At 40.2% G+C, this 19,026-nt stretch overlaps 1 protein-coding gene across 7 annotated transcripts in view; it reads right to left on the bottom strand.

Moving 5' to 3' along the window:
• Positions 1-19,026, bottom strand: part of HERC2 (HECT and RLD domain containing E3 ubiquitin protein ligase 2) — a 236,769-nt gene that overhangs the window by 56,279 nt on the left and 161,464 nt on the right. For all 7 annotated transcript variants that reach the window (XR_014148742.1, XM_081831489.1, XM_081831490.1 and 4 more), the window contains 11 exons: positions 17,884-17,974; positions 17,417-17,594; positions 17,149-17,230; positions 16,893-17,064; positions 15,822-15,966; positions 14,769-14,994; positions 11,375-11,546; positions 9,496-9,685; positions 8,799-8,939; positions 5,684-5,875; positions 2,484-2,637 (listed from right to left, as the gene is read on the bottom strand). Coding sequence is in view for 6 of the 7 variants with exons in the window: in XM_081831489.1 (XP_081687615.1) it covers positions 2,484-2,637; positions 5,684-5,875; positions 8,799-8,939; positions 9,496-9,685; positions 11,375-11,546; positions 14,769-14,994; positions 15,822-15,966; positions 16,893-17,064; positions 17,149-17,230; positions 17,417-17,594; positions 17,884-17,974 (1,743 nt within the window). In the remaining variant the exon portion in view is untranslated. The remainder of the gene's footprint in view (positions 1-2,483; positions 2,638-5,683; positions 5,876-8,798; positions 8,940-9,495; positions 9,686-11,374; positions 11,547-14,768; positions 14,995-15,821; positions 15,967-16,892; positions 17,065-17,148; positions 17,231-17,416; positions 17,595-17,883; positions 17,975-19,026) is intronic.

Raw genomic sequence — 19,026 nt, 5'->3', positions numbered from 1 at the left:
ACATAGATCAATGGAACAGAATAGAGAGCCCAGAAATGGACCTTCAACTCTATGGTCAACTAATCTTCGACAAAGCAGGAAACAATGTCCAGTGGATAAAAGACAGTTTCTTCAACAAATGGTGTTGGGAAAATTGGACAGCCACATGCAGAAGAATGAAACTGGACCATTTCCTTACACCACACACAAAAACAGACTCCAAATGGTTGAAAGACCTAAATGTGAGACAGGAATCCATCAAAATCCTAAAGGAGAACAAAGGCAGCAACCTCTTCGACCTCAGATGTAGCAACTTCTTCCTAGAAACATCGTCGAAGGCAAGGGAAGCAGGGTCAAAAATGAACTATTGGGACTTCATCAACAAAACCAAAAGACAACCGACAGAATGGGAGAAGATATTTGCAAATGACATATCAAGATAAAGGGCTAGTATCCAAAATCTATAAAGAACTTCTTAAACTCAACACCCAAAGAACAAATGATCCAATCAAGAAATGGGCAGAAGACATGAACAGACATTTTTCCAAAGAAGACATCCAAATGGCCAACAGACACATGAAAAAGTACTCAACTTCGCTCGGCATCAGAGAAATCCAAATCAAAACCTTAATGAGATACCACCTCACACCAGTCAGAATGGTTAAAATTAACAAGTCAGGAAACGACAGATGTTGGCAGGATGCGGAGAAAGAGGAACCCTCCTACACTGTTGGGGGGAATGCAAGCTGGTGCAGCCACTCTGGAAAACAGTATGGAGGTTCCTCAAAAAGTTGAAAATAGAGCTACCATATGACCCAGTAATTGCACTACTGAGTATTTACCCCAAAGATACAAATGTAGGGATCCGAAGGGGTACGTGCACCCCAATGTTTATAGCAGCAATGTCCACAATAGCCAAACTGTGGAAAGAGCCTAGATTTCCATCGACAGATGAATGGATAAAGAAGATTGGTATATATATATATACACACACAGACACAATGGAATATTATGCAGCCATCAAAAGGAATGAAATCTTGCCATTTGCAACAACGTGGATGGAACTGGAGGGTATTATGCTGAGCGAAATAAGTCAATCAGAGAAAGACATGTATCATATGACCTCACTGATATGAGGAATTCTTAATCTCAGGAAACAAACTGAGGGTTGCTGGAGTGGTGGGGGGTGGGAGGATGGGGTGGCTGGGTGATAGACATTGGGGAGCATATGTGCTATGGTGAGCGCTGTGATTGTGTAATACTGTTGAATCACAGACCTGTACCTGTGAAACAAATAATACATTATATGTTTAAAAAAAAAAAAAAAAAGAAGATAGCATAAAGGGAAGAATGAACGGGGGGAAATCGGATGGGAAGACGAACCATGAGAGACGATGGACTCTGAGAAACAAACTGAGGGTTCTTGAGGGGAGGAGGGTGGGGGGATGGGTTAGCCTGGTGATGGTTATTAAAGAAGGCACGTACTACATGGAGCACTGTGTTCTATACACACACAATGAATCATGGAACACTATGTCAAGAACTTATGATGTAATGTATGTTGATTAACATACCATAATGAAATATATATATATATATATAAATGGGAGAAAAAAAAAACCCTCAAGCTTTTAATCCCTTGCTTATGCAAACAGCACCCCTGGGTAACCAATTAAAGGATGAGGGAAAATATTTCTTTATAAAGTATTCCAGCTAATAAGAAAGAAATGAGACAATTAGAATAGCATCATTTTGCAATCCCAGTGGATTAATGGCCTCAGGCTCTGAGCATTGGTAGCTGCTAACATCACATAAGGAAAGACAAGCAGGCACCAGGTACTTTCAGATGCTAGGACACAACCACCAATGGTCTTGCCAAAGGGGCTGAACTACTTGGAACTCTGAATCAAGGCAAATTTGCAGAAAGACAAGGTTGAAGATTAGGCTGATACAGCAGGGGTATGCAAATCCAAGTTGCAGGGAAGCCTAAAGGTTCAAAGGCCCAGGTTCCTCAGTAGGTACATTGTTGAAACAAATGGAAAAAGAAAATAAAGGAAGAAACTAAAGTTACAATAAGAAACTAAAAGATAAAAACTATTAATTAAAAAGAGACTTAAGAAGTGGAAGCACACTTGGGTAATAAAAACTGTCCAGAAATACAAGTCACCCTTATCTCCAAAGGAGGACAGCAATCAGTTTAGTGGGGACACACGAAGGGCTTCTAGAAACTGGCACAGGACCTCTTCTAGGTCTGAGTTTTGGTAACTAAGGCATCCACCTAATAATCATTAAGCTAAACATTCACTTTGTGTGGTTTTCTCTATCATATTTTGAAAAAAAAAAGGTTTTTATTAGAAAAGTGGGAGAAATAATTCTAAAGCAATTCTGTAGCTTCTTTTCTATAAAATGGTTATGGTTACTTCTACTGATGCAATTACAGAAACGAAGCCATTCTATGGGCAGAGATTCCCCCCACCTCCTCCCCCTGGGCCAGCACTGAATACCTGGTATCTTGACTGTGCCACTGGAGGAAGTGTCGTCCGTGTAGGGATGGCTACTCTCTACCACCACCGGCTGAGAGGACAAGCGGCCGCTCTGCGAGTCCGTGGCTACATCCTCCAGTTCGGTGACACAGAGCTCCAGCAACATATCTGCCACCTGGTGGAGGAAGCAGGGGCACAGATCAAGTCATCAAGATACTACCCCTGCCAGCCCTGCTCCAGGTCTTTCCGCAGGGACAGGGTGGCAGAGCGGAGCACTTGGGAATTTGAGAAATCTAGTTTAAATCAGGGCTTGGTTCCCTCACCTATAACATCAAAATAGCACAGAGCTCACAGAGGTGCCTATATATGTATGTATGAAGCTGGGAGGTGCCTGACATATATAAGACACTCAATACATCCCAAATGATCAAACTGTGATCACAACAGTTTCTTTTTACATCAAGACAAGATTACTTCCTAGGTAGGAAAAATCTTCCTCAGGAACAAAATATCAAGGGAAGGAGCAGAAAGGTGATAAAAATGACCAAAATCCAAGAAGACACCAGGGATCAAGCAGGAGTGGGCAGGAATAAAGAAGAATGATCAAGCCATCCAGGCCAAACAGCAGCAGAGTATCTGGAATGAGAGGCTATAAACACAAACGTAAGTGGGAATTTCTCTTGACCCAGGACATTAAGAGGCAGCCCCCAGACCATATTCCTTCAACAATCCATAATGTCATTATTTCATTTTAAAATTTTAATGACTCACACCACTGAAGTGGTCAACTCTGGTGATTATAAACTTCTTGACTTCTATTTTTAGAAACAAATAAGAAAGGGCGCCTGGGTGGCTCAGTCGGTTAAGCGTCTGCCTTCAGCTCAGGTCATGATCTCAGAGTCCTGGGATCAAGCCACGCTTCAGGCTCCCTGCTTGTGCTCTCTCTCTCGCTCTCTCTTGCCATCTCTCTCTCTCAAAGAAATAAATAAAATCTTTAAAAATATATATATTATAGCAATAATGACCTGTAAATTTTCTACATTCAGAAAAAAAAACTATTCTCTATTCCATACTTTTCAGGAATGATTTTTTTCTCTATTTTTCCTCATATTTAGATAACAAACCGATTAACTTAGTAAACAGTTTTTTACTAATGACAAACTACTATCACTGCCATCTAGGTATTAGAACCATAAATTCACACATCTCTCTTTCAAGAGTTCCAGATAGTAGGTCAGGGTAGGACAAAGGACTAGCATCTTGCCACTGGTCAGGACAGTTTGAAGACAATCCTATCTCTGCTTCTGCATCTCCTTGAACCTGCTGTGGGTTTGTGTCACTGAGACACAGATGTTGGTGTCATCAAACACCTACTGCACAGCCCACCAGGGGTCTTCTGGGCTGCACAATCTTCCTCTGAAAAACCCATCATTCCCTCAGGAGGGTCCAATAAGCTTCTCAGGACACGATGACATAAGGGTCATAGATGTGGCTCTGCCCTCAGAGCACCCAGGGTCCAACACCATTTCTCCCACCCACCAGCAACCTGAGTGTCCATGAGCCAGAAACAACCCCTCAGAGTCTCAGTTTCCTCATCTGTAAACAGAGAATACCAACACTTACCCTCGTACCAAGAACACACCAGAACTGGACCCGGCAGGGGTATGTGCAACAAATGCTGGGCATTATTACTTTAAATCCATGTCCTCGTTCATATCCTTTCCTCTCACAAATGCAATAAACTTACAAAAAAAAATTAAGCTTTTGCTTGTGGCAATTCATCTTGATTCAATCTCTCAGAATTATGCCAAGTAACTTGCCTCAAAAAACTAGAAAGTAGGAAACCTACTTCCTGTTCTTCCTGAATACAATTAAGAAATAACAAGCCCCAAACCATTTACTATCTACCAAACCATTTACTATGTTTTCAAGACCACTCAACCATACTTAAGTACCTTCTCGTTTGGGTGGTAGTGATATGGGGCCCAGAGAAACACAGATTACATATCTGTACAGAGCACATGGCATCAGACTTCCTGATGTGGCCAGCTGTAAAAAAGGCAGAGCAAGGCCACTGATAAATAAGAGTCTTTAAGGAAGCCAAAAAACTTTAGGACTCATCAATCCAATTTCTAAGATATACTGATACACGATGCTGGCTTTATATCTTAAACAAGCCACATGTGGCTATGCAAATTTAAATTAATTAAAGTTAAATAAAATGAAAACTTCAGTTCCTCAGGTGCACTAGTCATTTTTGAAGTGGTCAACAGCTACACGTGACTAGAGGCTATCACACTGAATGGCTTCAGCTACAAAACACTGCCACCATAGCAAAAAATCCTATTGGATCCAGTGTTACCAAATATTAAAACCTATTTAAAGCTATAATAGTTAAAACACTGTAGTATGAGACCATAAACAGTTAGGTTAATGGAATAAGAGTCCATAAATGGACCCAAATATATACAGGAATTCAAAATATGATTAAAATAGTTTTCAAATCATTGAGAAAAGGATAGATTATTCAATAAACGGTGTTGGGCAACATGCTTGCCATCTAAGAAAAAATAAAGTTGGATCCCTACCTTATCCCTTACATTAAGATAAATCCCAGATGGGGTGCCTGGATGGCTCAGTCGGTTAAGTTTCCGACTCTTGGCTTCGGCTCAGGTCATGATCTCATGGGTTGTGAGATGGAGCCTCATGTTGTGCTTAGTGAGGAGTCTGCTTGAAGACTCTCTCCCTCTGGCCCTCTCCCCCACTCGCTCACACTCTCCCTCTCTCTCTCTCCAAAGAAATAAATAAATCTTAAAAAAAAAAAAAAAAGATAAATCCCAGATGGCTAAAAGATGTAAATATAATAACTGAAATCATAAAAATAATTAGAAGAAACTTGAGAAAATTTCTTCAAATATGACTGTCATGTAGGTAAGCATTTTTTCAGCATAATACAAAATCCAGAAGCCATCAATGAAAAAAACTGGCAGATCTGACTTCATAAAAATTAGAAATTTCTAAATGGCAAAAAGTACCAAAATGATGTCAAAAGGCACACTGAGAGGACAACTGCAGCACATATGACAGAGAAAGGACTTACTTACAAAGAGTCCTTCTAAACTGCTATCTACTAGAATAAAATCAAGCACAAGATAAGGTATGATGTCAACAGTAGCATATTCCCTGGAGGGGAGGCCCACAGCACCCATTGTGTGGCTCACCTGTGGGTAGGCGGTACCCATGCCAGAGAGCACAGCTGAAAGCACGTCCCTGCCCTTGTCCCCTGCCCGGCTACACACGGACAGCTTGAGCAAGTCCACCATGACTCGGGTGTCATCCGCAACCAGCAGACTGGTGAATTCATCCAAGGACTGAGGTTCTGGGCCTGATGCTTTATTTTGGCTTTCAACATCCTAAAAAGTCCAACAATTAAAATGAGGAATGATACATTAAGAAATAGTCACCAGTTTACCTTATAAACTCAAAGGATACACAACTACTACTGATGAATAAGGGGCTTTAGAAGGCCTTTAACACCATGAAATGCCAGATTAAGAAACGACAGACCCATAAAATTTCCATCACCATGTACACTATGCTTTCAAGACCAATTAACCATTTTTATTTATGAATCAAACCAAAACTGAAATGATAGGAATTTAGGGGTATAATAATCTGGATAATGCCTATGTCTCATAAATAAACTGGTAGGAAATGCCTCTTCTACCTAAAAGCAAAAATTTTGCATAATTCAGGATAATTTCTGCATTAAATCCTCACCCTAGGAGATTGCCAAGTATTAGAAGTTGAGTCTAGACACCTAATTTATAAATAGTAATTTTTTTTTACCAAAGACGGTTATGAGTAATTTCTATAGAACATATTTTTGTCAGCAGTAATAGCATAATAAACCAAGAGTTCCAAGTATAATTGAAAATAATGCATATTAAATAGATGATGGGGACTAAGGAGTGTACTTGTTATGATAAGCACCAGGTGTTGTATGGAAGTGCTAAATCACTATATTGTACACCTGAAACTAATATTACACTGTATGTTAACTGGAATTTAAATAAAAACTTAAAAAAAAAAAAAAGAATGCATATTTGTCCCCAAGGGGAATATGCTGGCAAGGGAGAGAGTGTTAGAAGGGTACAATGGTCTGGCATAGGGAGTACCTAAGTGGGCTGGGGAGGGTGTCCACATGTGGGGGTGGCCAGTGTGACAGAGCCATGCAAAGTAGAAGGTGTCCCTGCTTTGGCTGGACAGCATGGGAGGTGAGGGGGAGGTCACAAATCAAGCAGGTAAAAGGTCATCCGTGCAGAAGTTAGACTGGTTTTGAGCATCAGAAGCTGTGCAGAGAAAGGAGGGTACCCATGTGGGAAAGGAGTGGCAACCAGATGGGAAGCTGGCTACCTAAGGGGAACTAAATAAACTGCCAATAACGAGGGTCAGGTTTCTCACTTTCAGAGAAGAGTTATAAATACAGAGGGGGAGAAAAGAAAAATGAATCCTGTGCAATTAGAATTGATTGTATTGTTGTGAACCAGTGGTTTTCAAAATATGCACATTTATAATGAAATAAATACAAGTGTACTTCTCTATTATGTGTATATACACATACACATTTATTCCCTAGTTCTGTCCGCTAAGAATGTTTGGGAACAGCAACATCCCAATAGCAATGAGCACTTGAAGATCTTGCCTTCTAAATACAATTCTCCACTGAAAAGAACCAAGACCTCCTAGAGAAACATCTGATTTCTAGGCTGGAGGATAAAATATTTTGTTGAGCTTAGCTAGAACTGTGTGTCGTGTCAGAAAGCAAGGAAACACTCAAAGAATGATGAGAACATGTTAAAGGGACAGATAAAATTCTATAAAATATTTAAAGAATTAACACTAATCCTTCAAACTCTTCTAAAAAAACAGAAGATGAAGGAACACTGCCCATTTTATTCTATGAGGACAGTATTACTCTGATACCCAAACCAGGCAAAGACATCACAAGAAAACTACAGATCAGTATCCCTTATGAACACCGGTATAAAAACCTTCAACAAAACAACAAATCAACCCAGCAACGTATAAAAGGATTATACACTCCAAACACAGAAAGGGACAGAGCAAGCATAAATTCTGTGGTGTTGGACTGAAACTGAAAATAGTGGTTTGAACTATTCATGGTTTTTATTATAAAGATAAGATGCTGAAGAAGAAAAAAATACACATACGTGTGCATGTTTGCTGAGAAGGTGTAAACCAAGGACATCTGGGAGCAATTAACTTACCAAGTTTCCAGATCTTGTTTCTAAATTCTATGATCCACTAAAAGGAACCAGGGCTCCTTGGAGAAATGGATGATTCCAGAGCAGGGACAAGATAAGTGAAAGATAAGTCTGGAACACGTTGTTGTGCCAAAAAGTAAAGAAGTGCTCAAAGAATTATGGGGACATGTCAGAAGGACAAATGAACCAGCCAAAAAGGGATTCCAGTGCCCATGTCTGGGACATTTTAGGTGCCAAATGCTAACAGTAATGGATGTCATTATTTGAGTAAAGCAGGATCCCATGAATCTATACCAACATAGACGGATAGACGAAGATGAGAAGGGAAAGTTCTCACAGAAGAACAGCAACAATTATATTCAAAAACGAATGATGAAATTTGAAAAATCATCATGTGACAACCACCACAGTAATAATGAATTCAGCTAGAATCATCAATAGATAGTAAAAACTGCTGGGTAAAAATATGAGGAGGAACAAGGTTCTTACAGGTATTTACAGTCTCGAAGTATCTCCCCATGAATACTTACTATCTCACTTTTATTAACTTCTGGTGGAGAAACCTGACAGATACTCTTAACCAAGCAATAAGAATTAATATCACCAGTAATGCAGCAAATCAACAATGCAGATACCCCAATGGGATACACTGAAAAGAACTCTACATCCTTCCTGTGGTATCCATCAAAAGGAAGAATTAAAGAATGTTCCATATTAAATACTAAAGAGACAACACACAACCCTGAGTTGGGTTCTAGACCTATAAAGGATGCTATTAGGACAACGAGCAAAATCTGATTAGATCTGTGGATTAGAAAGTAATCCTGGATCACTGTTAATGCCCTGACACACTGAAGCCCTGAGGATGAATGGGGATTGTGCCCTGCAGCTCCCCACCAATGGTTCAGAAAGGCTAACAACTGGAGAACCTAGGTGAATAGTATATGAAAGTACACAATGTGCTATATTTCTATGTACTACTTCTCCAACTTTTGTATGCATTTAAGATTATTTCAAAATAAAATGTTAAAGAAGAAAGCTCCTTGACCTCTTTGGTTTTTGTCATAGTTTCTGCAATGATGCTGGCAGCTCCTGGGTCATCCGTCACTGGGATAAATGGTCGAGAAGAAGCTGAGGAAGCAGATGGGGTCACTGCAGAGGGGGTCACAGCATCGTCAGAAGAGATCATCTAGTTTAAAAGTATACAGGAAGAGGAAAAACTCAGCAATGTGGCACACTTCCCACACAACTCCAAAAAGCCTTATCTCAAACCCCTTAGGCCATCTGGAATGTCCCAGACTTTATAGAGGTTAACAAGGTGCTTACACTACCAGCTCCAGTGGGGTACAGGGCAACCCTGCAAATCACACATGAAAACCTATTAATATTCACAAAGGATCACATGAAGAAGATTAAAATGAGTTCACATCTCTTCAAGTTGGGTTTTTCCCCAAAATAAGTTACAAAAACTCTTGGCTTTCAGAGCTTTAATGTTTTAGAATTGCAGATAAAGGACTGTGGACTTGCATTTCACAACTTTTTAAAAGAGTAAATCTATTTCTATTTAAGCACTAAAAAGATCCTTTTTAAATTGAATATTTTTAATTCAAGCCAAGAATCACAGCAGTAGGAACAAAAGCAATCTGAATTAAGTGAAAGAAGGCCCTATACTTTCCTAAACACAAAGTAGCTACTTTTTCCTTTTTGATCTAATGTTGCTTTATTGCCGTACTATTTATTTTTACCTCTCCTCTCTTTTCTTGCCATGGATTTGGACTCAGTCTGTCTTCAATATCAACAGCTAGCACACATTCTTCTCCGTTCACAGGACTGGCCAGAGCAGACACATCGGAAGGAGGTGCCGAGGAGGAGAATGAAGGACACTCCACCGGGGCAATCATGCCAGCTGGCATGAGCGCCCCAACCACCGCATCTCTGTCAGGAGAGAAAGCCAGGCCTGTGGTGAAATGCCCTTCACCATCACAGGATACAAGAGTCAGGAGGAGGGACAAACACTTACTGAATGACTCCCTCATTTTTATAGGATACACATAAAGCAGTTCTGGGAAAATACTGAACTGATATTCCTCAGCTAAAAGCTACAATGTGTACTTATGATCTTATGACCTCAATGATGACAGGTGAAAAAATACCAAATATAAGAATCAGACCAGAATAAACCCCCAGACTCCCCTGAAGAATCTTCTAGGATCATTGTTAGAGCCTGAGGATAATTTTTTGTTTACTGAAAGCTGTGGACCAAGGGTGCCTCACACAAGGCAGCAAAGACTAAATGTCCTCTCAGTGACAGAGTTGGCCTTTGGTATGAAACTAATGTTCCTGTGTAATTTTCATCAGGTCCATAACCATGATAGATGGGCAACTAACTCAGACTGAGAAAAGAGCAGCAAAATGTTGGAAAAGATAGCGTTATCAAAACTCTGTTTATCAGGCACCTGGGTGGCTCAGATGGTTAAGCATCTGCCTTTGGCTCAGGTCGTGATCCCAGAGTCCTGGGATCAAGTCCTGCATCGGGCTCCCTGCTCCTTGGGAACCTGCTTCTCCCTCTGCCTCTCTCTCTCTCTATCTCTCTGTCTCTGTCTCTCATGAATAAATAAATAAAATCTTTAAAAAAAAAAACTCTGGGGCGCCTGGGTGGCTCAGTTGGTTGAGCGATTGCCTTCGGCTCAGGTCATGATCCTGGAGTCCCGGGATCGAGTCCCACATCGGGCTCCCTGCTCGGCGGGGAGCCTGCTTCTCCCTCTGACCCTCCCCCCTCTCATGCTCTCTCTATCTCATTCTCTCTCTCAAATAAATAAATAAAATCTTTAAAAAAAAAAAAAAAAAAAACTCTGTTTATCAAGTGTTTGAGTGAAGGAGATGACAAGTAGTCTTAAACATCACTGCATATTTGTATCAGTTAATTCTTCATCTCATTCCTCAAATAGTAATGCTTAGAGCTTACTGGCCATAAAAAAAATTTTTTTTTTAATTTGGATTTCTTTTTTGAGAGAAAGAGAGAAAGAGAGAGAGCAGGGGTGGAGGAGGGGTAGTGGGAGAGGGAGAGAGAATCTTAAGCAAGCTCCATGCCCAGCACGGAGCCCGATGCAGAGCTCAATCTCATGACCCTGAGATTATGACCTGAGCCTAAATCAAGAGTCGGACACCTAATCTACTGAGCCACCCAGGCACCCCAATTTGGACTTTTGATTCTTATTTCAACCCCCATTAAAAAAAGCACAGGCGTGCCTGGGTGGCTTAGTCGGTTAAGTACCTGACTTGATTTCGGCTCAGGCCGTGATCTCAGGGTCATGAGATTGAGCTCTGCTCAATCAAGCCCCATGTTCTCAGGCTCCATGATCAGCAGGGAGTCTGCTGGAGATTCTCTCTCTCTTCCCCTCCCTCTGGCCCTCTCCCGCCTAGTGTGCGCACGTACTCTCTCGCTCTCTAAAATAAATAGATCTTTAAAAAAAAATCATCATTCACTATCTAAGGGTATATGACCTAAAACTCACAGTATTTAAAGACAATAACACAACATTCTCGAGACATTTGATTAACCAAAAATACAAAACCCAAAATTTAAATACCTGCAGGATTTCAAAAGCTAGCCAACAAGCCTACCTGGCATACATGATTTGCAGTGCTGTAAGTATATGAGATAAGGCCTGCTGTTTGGCCAGATTTCCATCCAATGACAGGAGAATCTTGGCAAGAGAAGGGCGATTTGGCTTAGAATTATTTGCACCACTGATTTTATTGCTGGCAGCAGAAGAATCAGCATCTGAAGGCACACCTGAAAAAGGAAAATAAAATTTAGGATCAATTTTAAAGATCAGAGTTTGCTCTATTCCTATTTGACCTCTTCAGTTTATTTCTAAAACACACTGCAATCGCATTTTACTATTTCACAGATTAACTATTAGGTTAATGGTCTTCCAGAGTAAAAACAAAAACAACAATAAGCAACCTATTTATTTATACTTCTATAAAGAAGTTATTTTCATCAAAGCTTTGCTGTTTGACTATAGAAAAAAAAAGTTATGAAAATATGGTAACTACCTGTATTTACTTACCATTGAAATGCAAGACAAAAAATAATACAAAACAATGGAGACAAGACAAAACAATGGTTCACCAATACACAGTCTTACTGGACACATGACCCAGCTCATCACTGCCCTAAGAGTTTGAAGGCTTCAGCCAAGGGAAGTGGTCTACATGAGTAACAGAGGCACAGCTCTGGGGCAGGAGGGAGGTCAATGTGGTCAGAGTTCACAAAACAGAAGCAGAGAAGAGACAGTTGCCCAGATAAGTGCCAGGGCATTGTGCAAGTACCCTCACTCACCCCAGTTGACAATGCAGCAAAAGGTGATGGGTGCCTACATGAGAAGGAACTTCCCAAAGCCAAAGAAAGAACTACATGAAAGTACTACAAGCCCAGCACATAGGCTGGAAGAATGCAGAGGAACCAGCATAGCACTTGCTCCCATCAGCCAGACATGAAGACCTCATTGTTCACTGGGCGCTAAGTACTCAGAAGACCTTGTCTGAGTGGTGGGGAGTAATTAGCCCCAGACTAACATCAGGTCTGAAGCCACTAAACAAATCCAAAACCAAGACCCAAAAGGAACAAAACGTTTCAGAGTAACTTAACTGTATCTAAGCTAAAGATTTACAGACATACAAAAATCTCCAGCAGGGGCGCCTGGGTGGCTCAGTCATTAAGCATCTGCCTTCGGCCCAGGTCATGATCCCAGGGTCCTGGAATCGAGCCCCGCATCGGGCTCCCTGCTCCGCGGGAAGCCTGCTTCTCCCTCTCCCACTCCCCCTGCTTGTGTTCCCTCTCTCACTGTGTCTCTCTCTGTCAAATAAATAAAATCCTTAAAAAAAAAAAAATCTCCAGCAGGCTATTTTATAAAAATTGACAAGCTGATTCTAATACTCAAAACAGCATTTGAAAAAGAACAAAGTTAAAGAATTACCACAGCCTGAATTTGGGTCTTTTATAAAGTTATAGTAATCAAAACAATGTGGTATTAGCATCAAAATACAAAAATAAGGCAACAAAACAAAACTGAGCATCCGGAAATAGATCCACAACATACACTGACAAGTGATTTTTGACAAAGGTGCAAAAAGCAATTCAACAGAGAAAGGATAGTTTTCTTCAATAAATACAACTGAAACAACTGGATATCCACACACACGCCCCCCAAAAGAATTTCAGTACACAATATATAAAATTTAAATCAAGATCAAGCATAGACTTAAATATCTAAAACTACAGGGGTGCCTGAGTGTCTCAGTCAGTTAAGTGTTTGCCTTTGGCTCAGGTCATGATCCCAATGTCCTGGGATCGAGCCTGCTTCTCCCTCTCCCTCTGGCCTGCCTGCCTACTTGTGATCTCTCTCTCTCTATCAAATAAGTAATAAAATCTTTAAAAAGAAAATCTAAAGCTACAGAACTTATATAAGAAAACACCGGAAACGAATCTTCGTGATCTTGAGTACACAAAGCCTTTTTAGATATAACCCCCAAAGTACGATCCATTAAAAAAATGGACTTTATCAAAATTAAAAATCTCTGCTCTTTAAAATTCACTTGTGAAGAGAATGAGAAGACAAGCAACACTGGGAGGAAATATGTACAAGTCACATATCTGACAAAAGACTTGTACCCAGAATATATAAAGAACACTCAAGGGGCGCCTAGGTGGCTCAGTCATTAAGCGTCTGCCTTCGGCTCAGGTCATGATCCCAGGGTCCTGGGATCGAGCCCCACATTGGGCTCCATGCTCTGCGGGAAGCCTGCTTCTCCCTCTGCCCCTCCCCCTGCTTGTGTTCCTGCTCTCGCTGTCTCTCTCTCTATCAAATAAATCTTAAAAAAATTAAAAAATAAAAAATGACACTCAAAACTCAATAAGAAAACAACCTAGTTTTAAATATAGGCAAAAGATAGGAATTGACACTATAACAAAAAACACATTTGGATGGTAAATACACATGATGCTCAACATCATTAGTCATCAGGGAAATGCAAAGTAAAACCACAATGAGATACCATTACAGATCTACACAAATCTAGGTTCAAATTATAAAGACTGACCAAACCAAGTGTAGACAAAAGTATGGAGTGAGCTGAAGCTCTGGAACAACAACTTTGCAAAAACAGTCAGTAGGATTCTTAAGAAGATAAACATACACCTACCAAATGATTCAACCATTCCTCTCCTAGGTATTTACCCTAGAGAAATGCAAGTGTAGGTCCATCTAAAGACTTGAACATGAATGTTCATAGCAATTGTATTTGTAGAGCCAAAAACTGGAAACAACCTAAAAGTCCACCCACAGGTGACTAATAACAAATTGCAGTATATGTGTAAGTGAAATACTACTCAAGAAAGAAAAAGAATGAATTATTGGTACATGCAACATAGATGAATCTCAAAATAATGATGCTGAATGGAAAAAGTGAGATTTAAAAAGTACCTACTGTATGATTCCATTTATATAAAACTCAAAATGCAAACTGATATACAGTGTCAGAAAGCAAGTCAAGTGGTTGTAGGAGGAAGGAAGCCTGAGAAGGGGCACAAAGAATATGTATATTTTCACTTATCTTGACTGCAGTGATGCTTTCACAGGTGCACACATGTCAAAGCTCATGGAAATTACACTTTAAATATGTATGGTTTGTTGTATGTCAATTATATCTGAGTTAAGCTGTTAAAAATACCAAGCAGCCCAGCCCAGCACAGTGCTTATATATGTCAAGTAGTTATTATACAGCATTGCCAGAACTGATTTGATCATAATAGAATCAGCATCATACTTCCTTTTAAAATTTTCATTCCAGCATGCAAAAATCAAAGTACCATGATTATTTTGTGGCCTTGGTTCAGAATGCAGTTAACACAGTGCTAAAACCTTTAATCTGGTGGTCTTATTAAATATTCTATCTATGATGTTGCTCTACCATACAGAAGTATCTCATACTAAATACAAATCTGTGTTACCTAAATAGGAAGCACCTAAAGGGTCTCTTGCAGTCTGAAAGAGGACGGGCTCGTGGACAGAGGGTGTTGCCACATCAACAGTAGTCCATGCCACACTGTGTGAAGACCCACAAGCCACTCGCGTGATCTTCTGGCCTTCTAAGCCTTGTACAAGTGTAGGCTTTCTATTAACTGTGGTTGTGCCATTGCCCTGTTGGCCATGGTCATTATCCCCCCAAGCATAAACCTGTTATAGGGAACAAAAACAGAATTTTTCAACATTTGAGAACATTTTCTTTAAATTTACTTCAAACTTCTTTCCAATAACCATAAATAAGTATTTACTTAATATCAATCCAATGAATTCATCTGTTCTGTTTTGTTTTAGGAAGCAGGGAGATTCTCCTCTTCAACTAAGTTCAATACTTATTTTTTCCTTTATTTTGCAAAGAAAAATGATCAAAAACAATATGCTCACTTTTCATGTAATTCACTTCTTGGCTTTACAGAATTAGAAGGAATAATTCATTTTTAATTCATTTTGATTAAAAAACAGTGTGCTCTTGTTATGATGAGCACTGGGTGTCATATGTAAATGATGAATCACTAAATTCTACTCCTGAAACCAATATTACACTATATGTTAACTAACTAGAACTTAAATAAGAATTTGAAAAAAAAAGTGTGCTAATTTGTTGTCATAAATGAATTTTTAAAATAGAACATGAGCCTGTCATGATATGGATTCTCAAAACAGAGGAATGACTTCATTTCTATAATGACGTACATATATCTCCCCATCGGTTATCAATTTCTAGTAGGAGCACCTTCAATGACAATAATCTTTTCACCATTCCAGGTGGACTTTAGAGCAGGAAAGCCTACCACCTTACAACATCTGTCAGTCAGCAACTCTTTAATTTACCGGGTGTGCCTGCCTACGCTGACAACTGGGCAGATACACACAAGAACAAAATGGGCACAGCCCATCCTCCTGGTTCTTTAAGTACTAAAACTCATTTCATTTCATCATGAATTATACTTTTGAGGCAAGGACTTGTCACCTCAGCTTACCTGCCCTGCATCTGTGACTGCCAGGCAATGCAGGGCCCCGACGGCCACATGCACAATCTTCTTACCTCTCAGCCCTTCCACCACTTGTGGCTTCCGCACATGCACATCAGAGCCGTGGCCCAACCTGAAGTAATCCCCCTTCCCCCTGCAAGGAGATCAACAGTGTGCATTTTCATATATGGTTATCGTCTGGCAATGTTCCATCAGGAAAACACTCATTGTTTACAGCACTAGAGCCAGCTCACTAACATCACACACAGTGCCCAGGGTCTCTGAAATTATGTTATAAAACAGTATATCATTAATTCAAATTAATTCATTAATTCTATAGCAAGATCCTTAATGTGTGTTGTATACACTTAAGTTACTGATATAGGTTAATTCTTCCTCAAGCTGTCTCTGAATCACAATACTCAAGCTAAGGCCCATCACACTGTCACAAGGTCAGCTGGATGCCCCACTCCTTTTAAATTTAATAAAATAAGCTTTCACAAGAGAGACATGAACTTTTTCAGGATCAAAAAAATCAGAAGTCTGCTTTCTGCCAGTTGATCACTAGGCTTCTGGCATGATAAGAAAGAAGAAACCGGGGCACCTGGGTGGCTCAGTCGTTAAGCATCTGCCTTTGGCTCAGGTCATGATCCCAGGGTCCTGGGATCGAGCCCCGCATAGGGCTCCCTGCTCCGTGGGAAGCCTGCTTCTCCCTCTCCCACTCCCCCTGCCTGTGTTCCCTCTCTAACTGTGTCTCTCTCTGTCAAATAAATAAATAAAATCTTAAAAAAAAAAAAAAAAAAGAAGAAGAAACCTTCTACGTAAACCTCACCTAAACAGGGAAGACAAGCTGGGCTAAAATTTCTCTAGTCTTCTTTTCCAAATGATCCACTTACAAGAAAAATTTCTTATTATAATATTGTCACTAATCCCAACTCGAAATAAATAAAAGAAAAAAGATGTCTGGATATAAGAAAATGAAGGTTAACCATTCCTCCAGGGTGGGCATGGATTATAGGGCAGAGGCCCACCATGGTCTCACATGGACAGACACACTGATGGGTGACAGAGTTTACATACCATGTCCACACCACTCCTGACTTGGTGAGAGCCAAGGAGAACTGAGCTCCGCATTCAATCTGGCACACTCCCTGTCCATTCAGTCTCTCAATGTTCTGGGGAATGTTACAGCCTTCACTTCCTCCCCGGCCCAGTTTTCCAAAGTCACCATCACCCCAGGAAAATACCAAACCTAGGTTTAAAAAATGCATTCTTCAGGCCAGTGCTTCATGATGTTCCTACCCACCCAGAAACACAGAGTCAGGCAGGAGCTCACCTTCATCAGTCAGAGCCAGGGTCTGTGCATCTCTACTTCCACATGCAACCTGGATTACTCTGTGACCAAGAAGGACTTTCACCTACTCAATTACAAATTTAAAAACAGAATCAAGCACAGGCACTGAGAAAACAAGGGAAATTTTTTCCATAGACTGAAAGCCAATAAAGCACACGTCTTTATGAACTTTCCTAGACTCGAAGCTTATCTTCTCTTGAAATCAGCAGATGGTAAGCTTTCTGTAAGCAACAAAAATGTGTATAATCACCATTTTGGGCTTCAGTTGTGTTGTATTATCCCCATGTCCCAACCGGCCGTACTCTCCAAGGCCCCAGGTGTATAGCTCCCCACTGGACGTGAGGGCTGCACTGTGTGAGCTCCCACAGGCAATATCCCGGATACGCTTGGTTTTCAGGGCCTCTATAAGCCGTGGCTTGTCACAGTTCCTAAAACAAGATTAAATAATATTCCCTATAACCAATCCAGTCTTTTTTAAAGAAGAAAAAAAGGACATCTACACTGGTCCACATCTGTAGATCAACTTAACTATCAAACATTAAAACAGATCATGAGGCCGAATCACATTCATAGATATTTTTAACAAATATATTTTTAGGTTCCATTTTCAAGAATGACCTATCTTATTTAATTTTCTACAAAATAACTACCAAAGGATATTCACTATTATCATCAGTAACGTTTCTTATTAGCAAGTAATGAAGAAAATATTCTTACATTCTGCTGAAGTGTCCAAGTTTGCCATCATCACCTTCACCCCAGGAAAACACTTTCCCATCAACAGTTAAAGCCGTAGCATGTCGGCCACCTGTAACATTCACACAGACATGGGCTGCCAAATTTGGTTTACAAAAAGTTCACAGCATTATTACTTTACTCTGCCTGGCATGCAGCATTTGTTCAATGAATACGCATTCAATAAATGAGTAGATAGGATCAGCATTTCAGGGTGAAAATATATAAAGTCAGTGAACTTTTATTAAATTACAAAGTTTAAATCCTAGAATGAATTTTACTTGCAAAGAAGAAGCAAAATAATGCCATGTTTAATAATGAGGTTCCTGTTATGTTAAATATATAAAAGATCAAAATTCAGGTGAAAAAAAAGTAAAAATAAGTACATTTATGATTAGGGAAATTATCAAATGCACTGGCAATTAAGCTTTAGAGAAATGTACACCAACTGTGGAGTTATTTAAGCAAAAGCACCAGCATTCACAATTAATGCATTATACCTATTCTTTCATGGTTTTGCTCTTCCCCAGTGGGGACCATTCTCCCATCCCATCTACTCTGCCCCAAGACTGAAGAGCACTATCTTTACTGGCTTTTTCTCTCTGTCACCTGTGTCCCTGCCAACTCCTGGGCTCCCAGTCCCCCAAACCATTCATTCTGCCCTATTCTTTACCAAGAGAACCCACACTAATGAGAGTAACAATGTGCTCAGCTAAAAACTATACTTCCCAGAGTCCCTTACCCAGAGAGGATGGTGACACAGATCCAACAGAAGTGAGAGAGGCTTCCTGAAAAGCGCTTTATTTAGAGGGGCTAAGTGGGCTGGAGGACACATCTGTCTGTGCTCACCTAGACAGAGCTGCATGGTCATCTGTCAACGAAGGTGGAAAGAAGAGCAAGCCTGCGCTTGTGCTCCTCATGGGCACAGAGCTACCATACTAGCCCTGGATCCCATCCCCAGACTTTTACAGAGAAGAAAAGTAAAATTCTATCTTGCTCAAGCCACTACTGTTTGGACTTGCTTTTATATGGGGTTAAACCTAAACCTATTCAGTGCAGGCATGAACTAAGTTTTGTTCCTAATTTATTAGTTCCATTCCTCAGAGGCCTAGCATAGTGCTTTGA

This window comes from Leptonychotes weddellii, chromosome 9 (assembly GCF_054177405.1).
Source record: "Leptonychotes weddellii isolate Sample4059 chromosome 9, ASM5417740v2, whole genome shotgun sequence".
NCBI classification, from domain to species: domain Eukaryota; kingdom Metazoa; phylum Chordata; class Mammalia; order Carnivora; family Phocidae; genus Leptonychotes; species Leptonychotes weddellii.
This window is presented reverse-complemented; position numbering and strand designations above follow the sequence as displayed.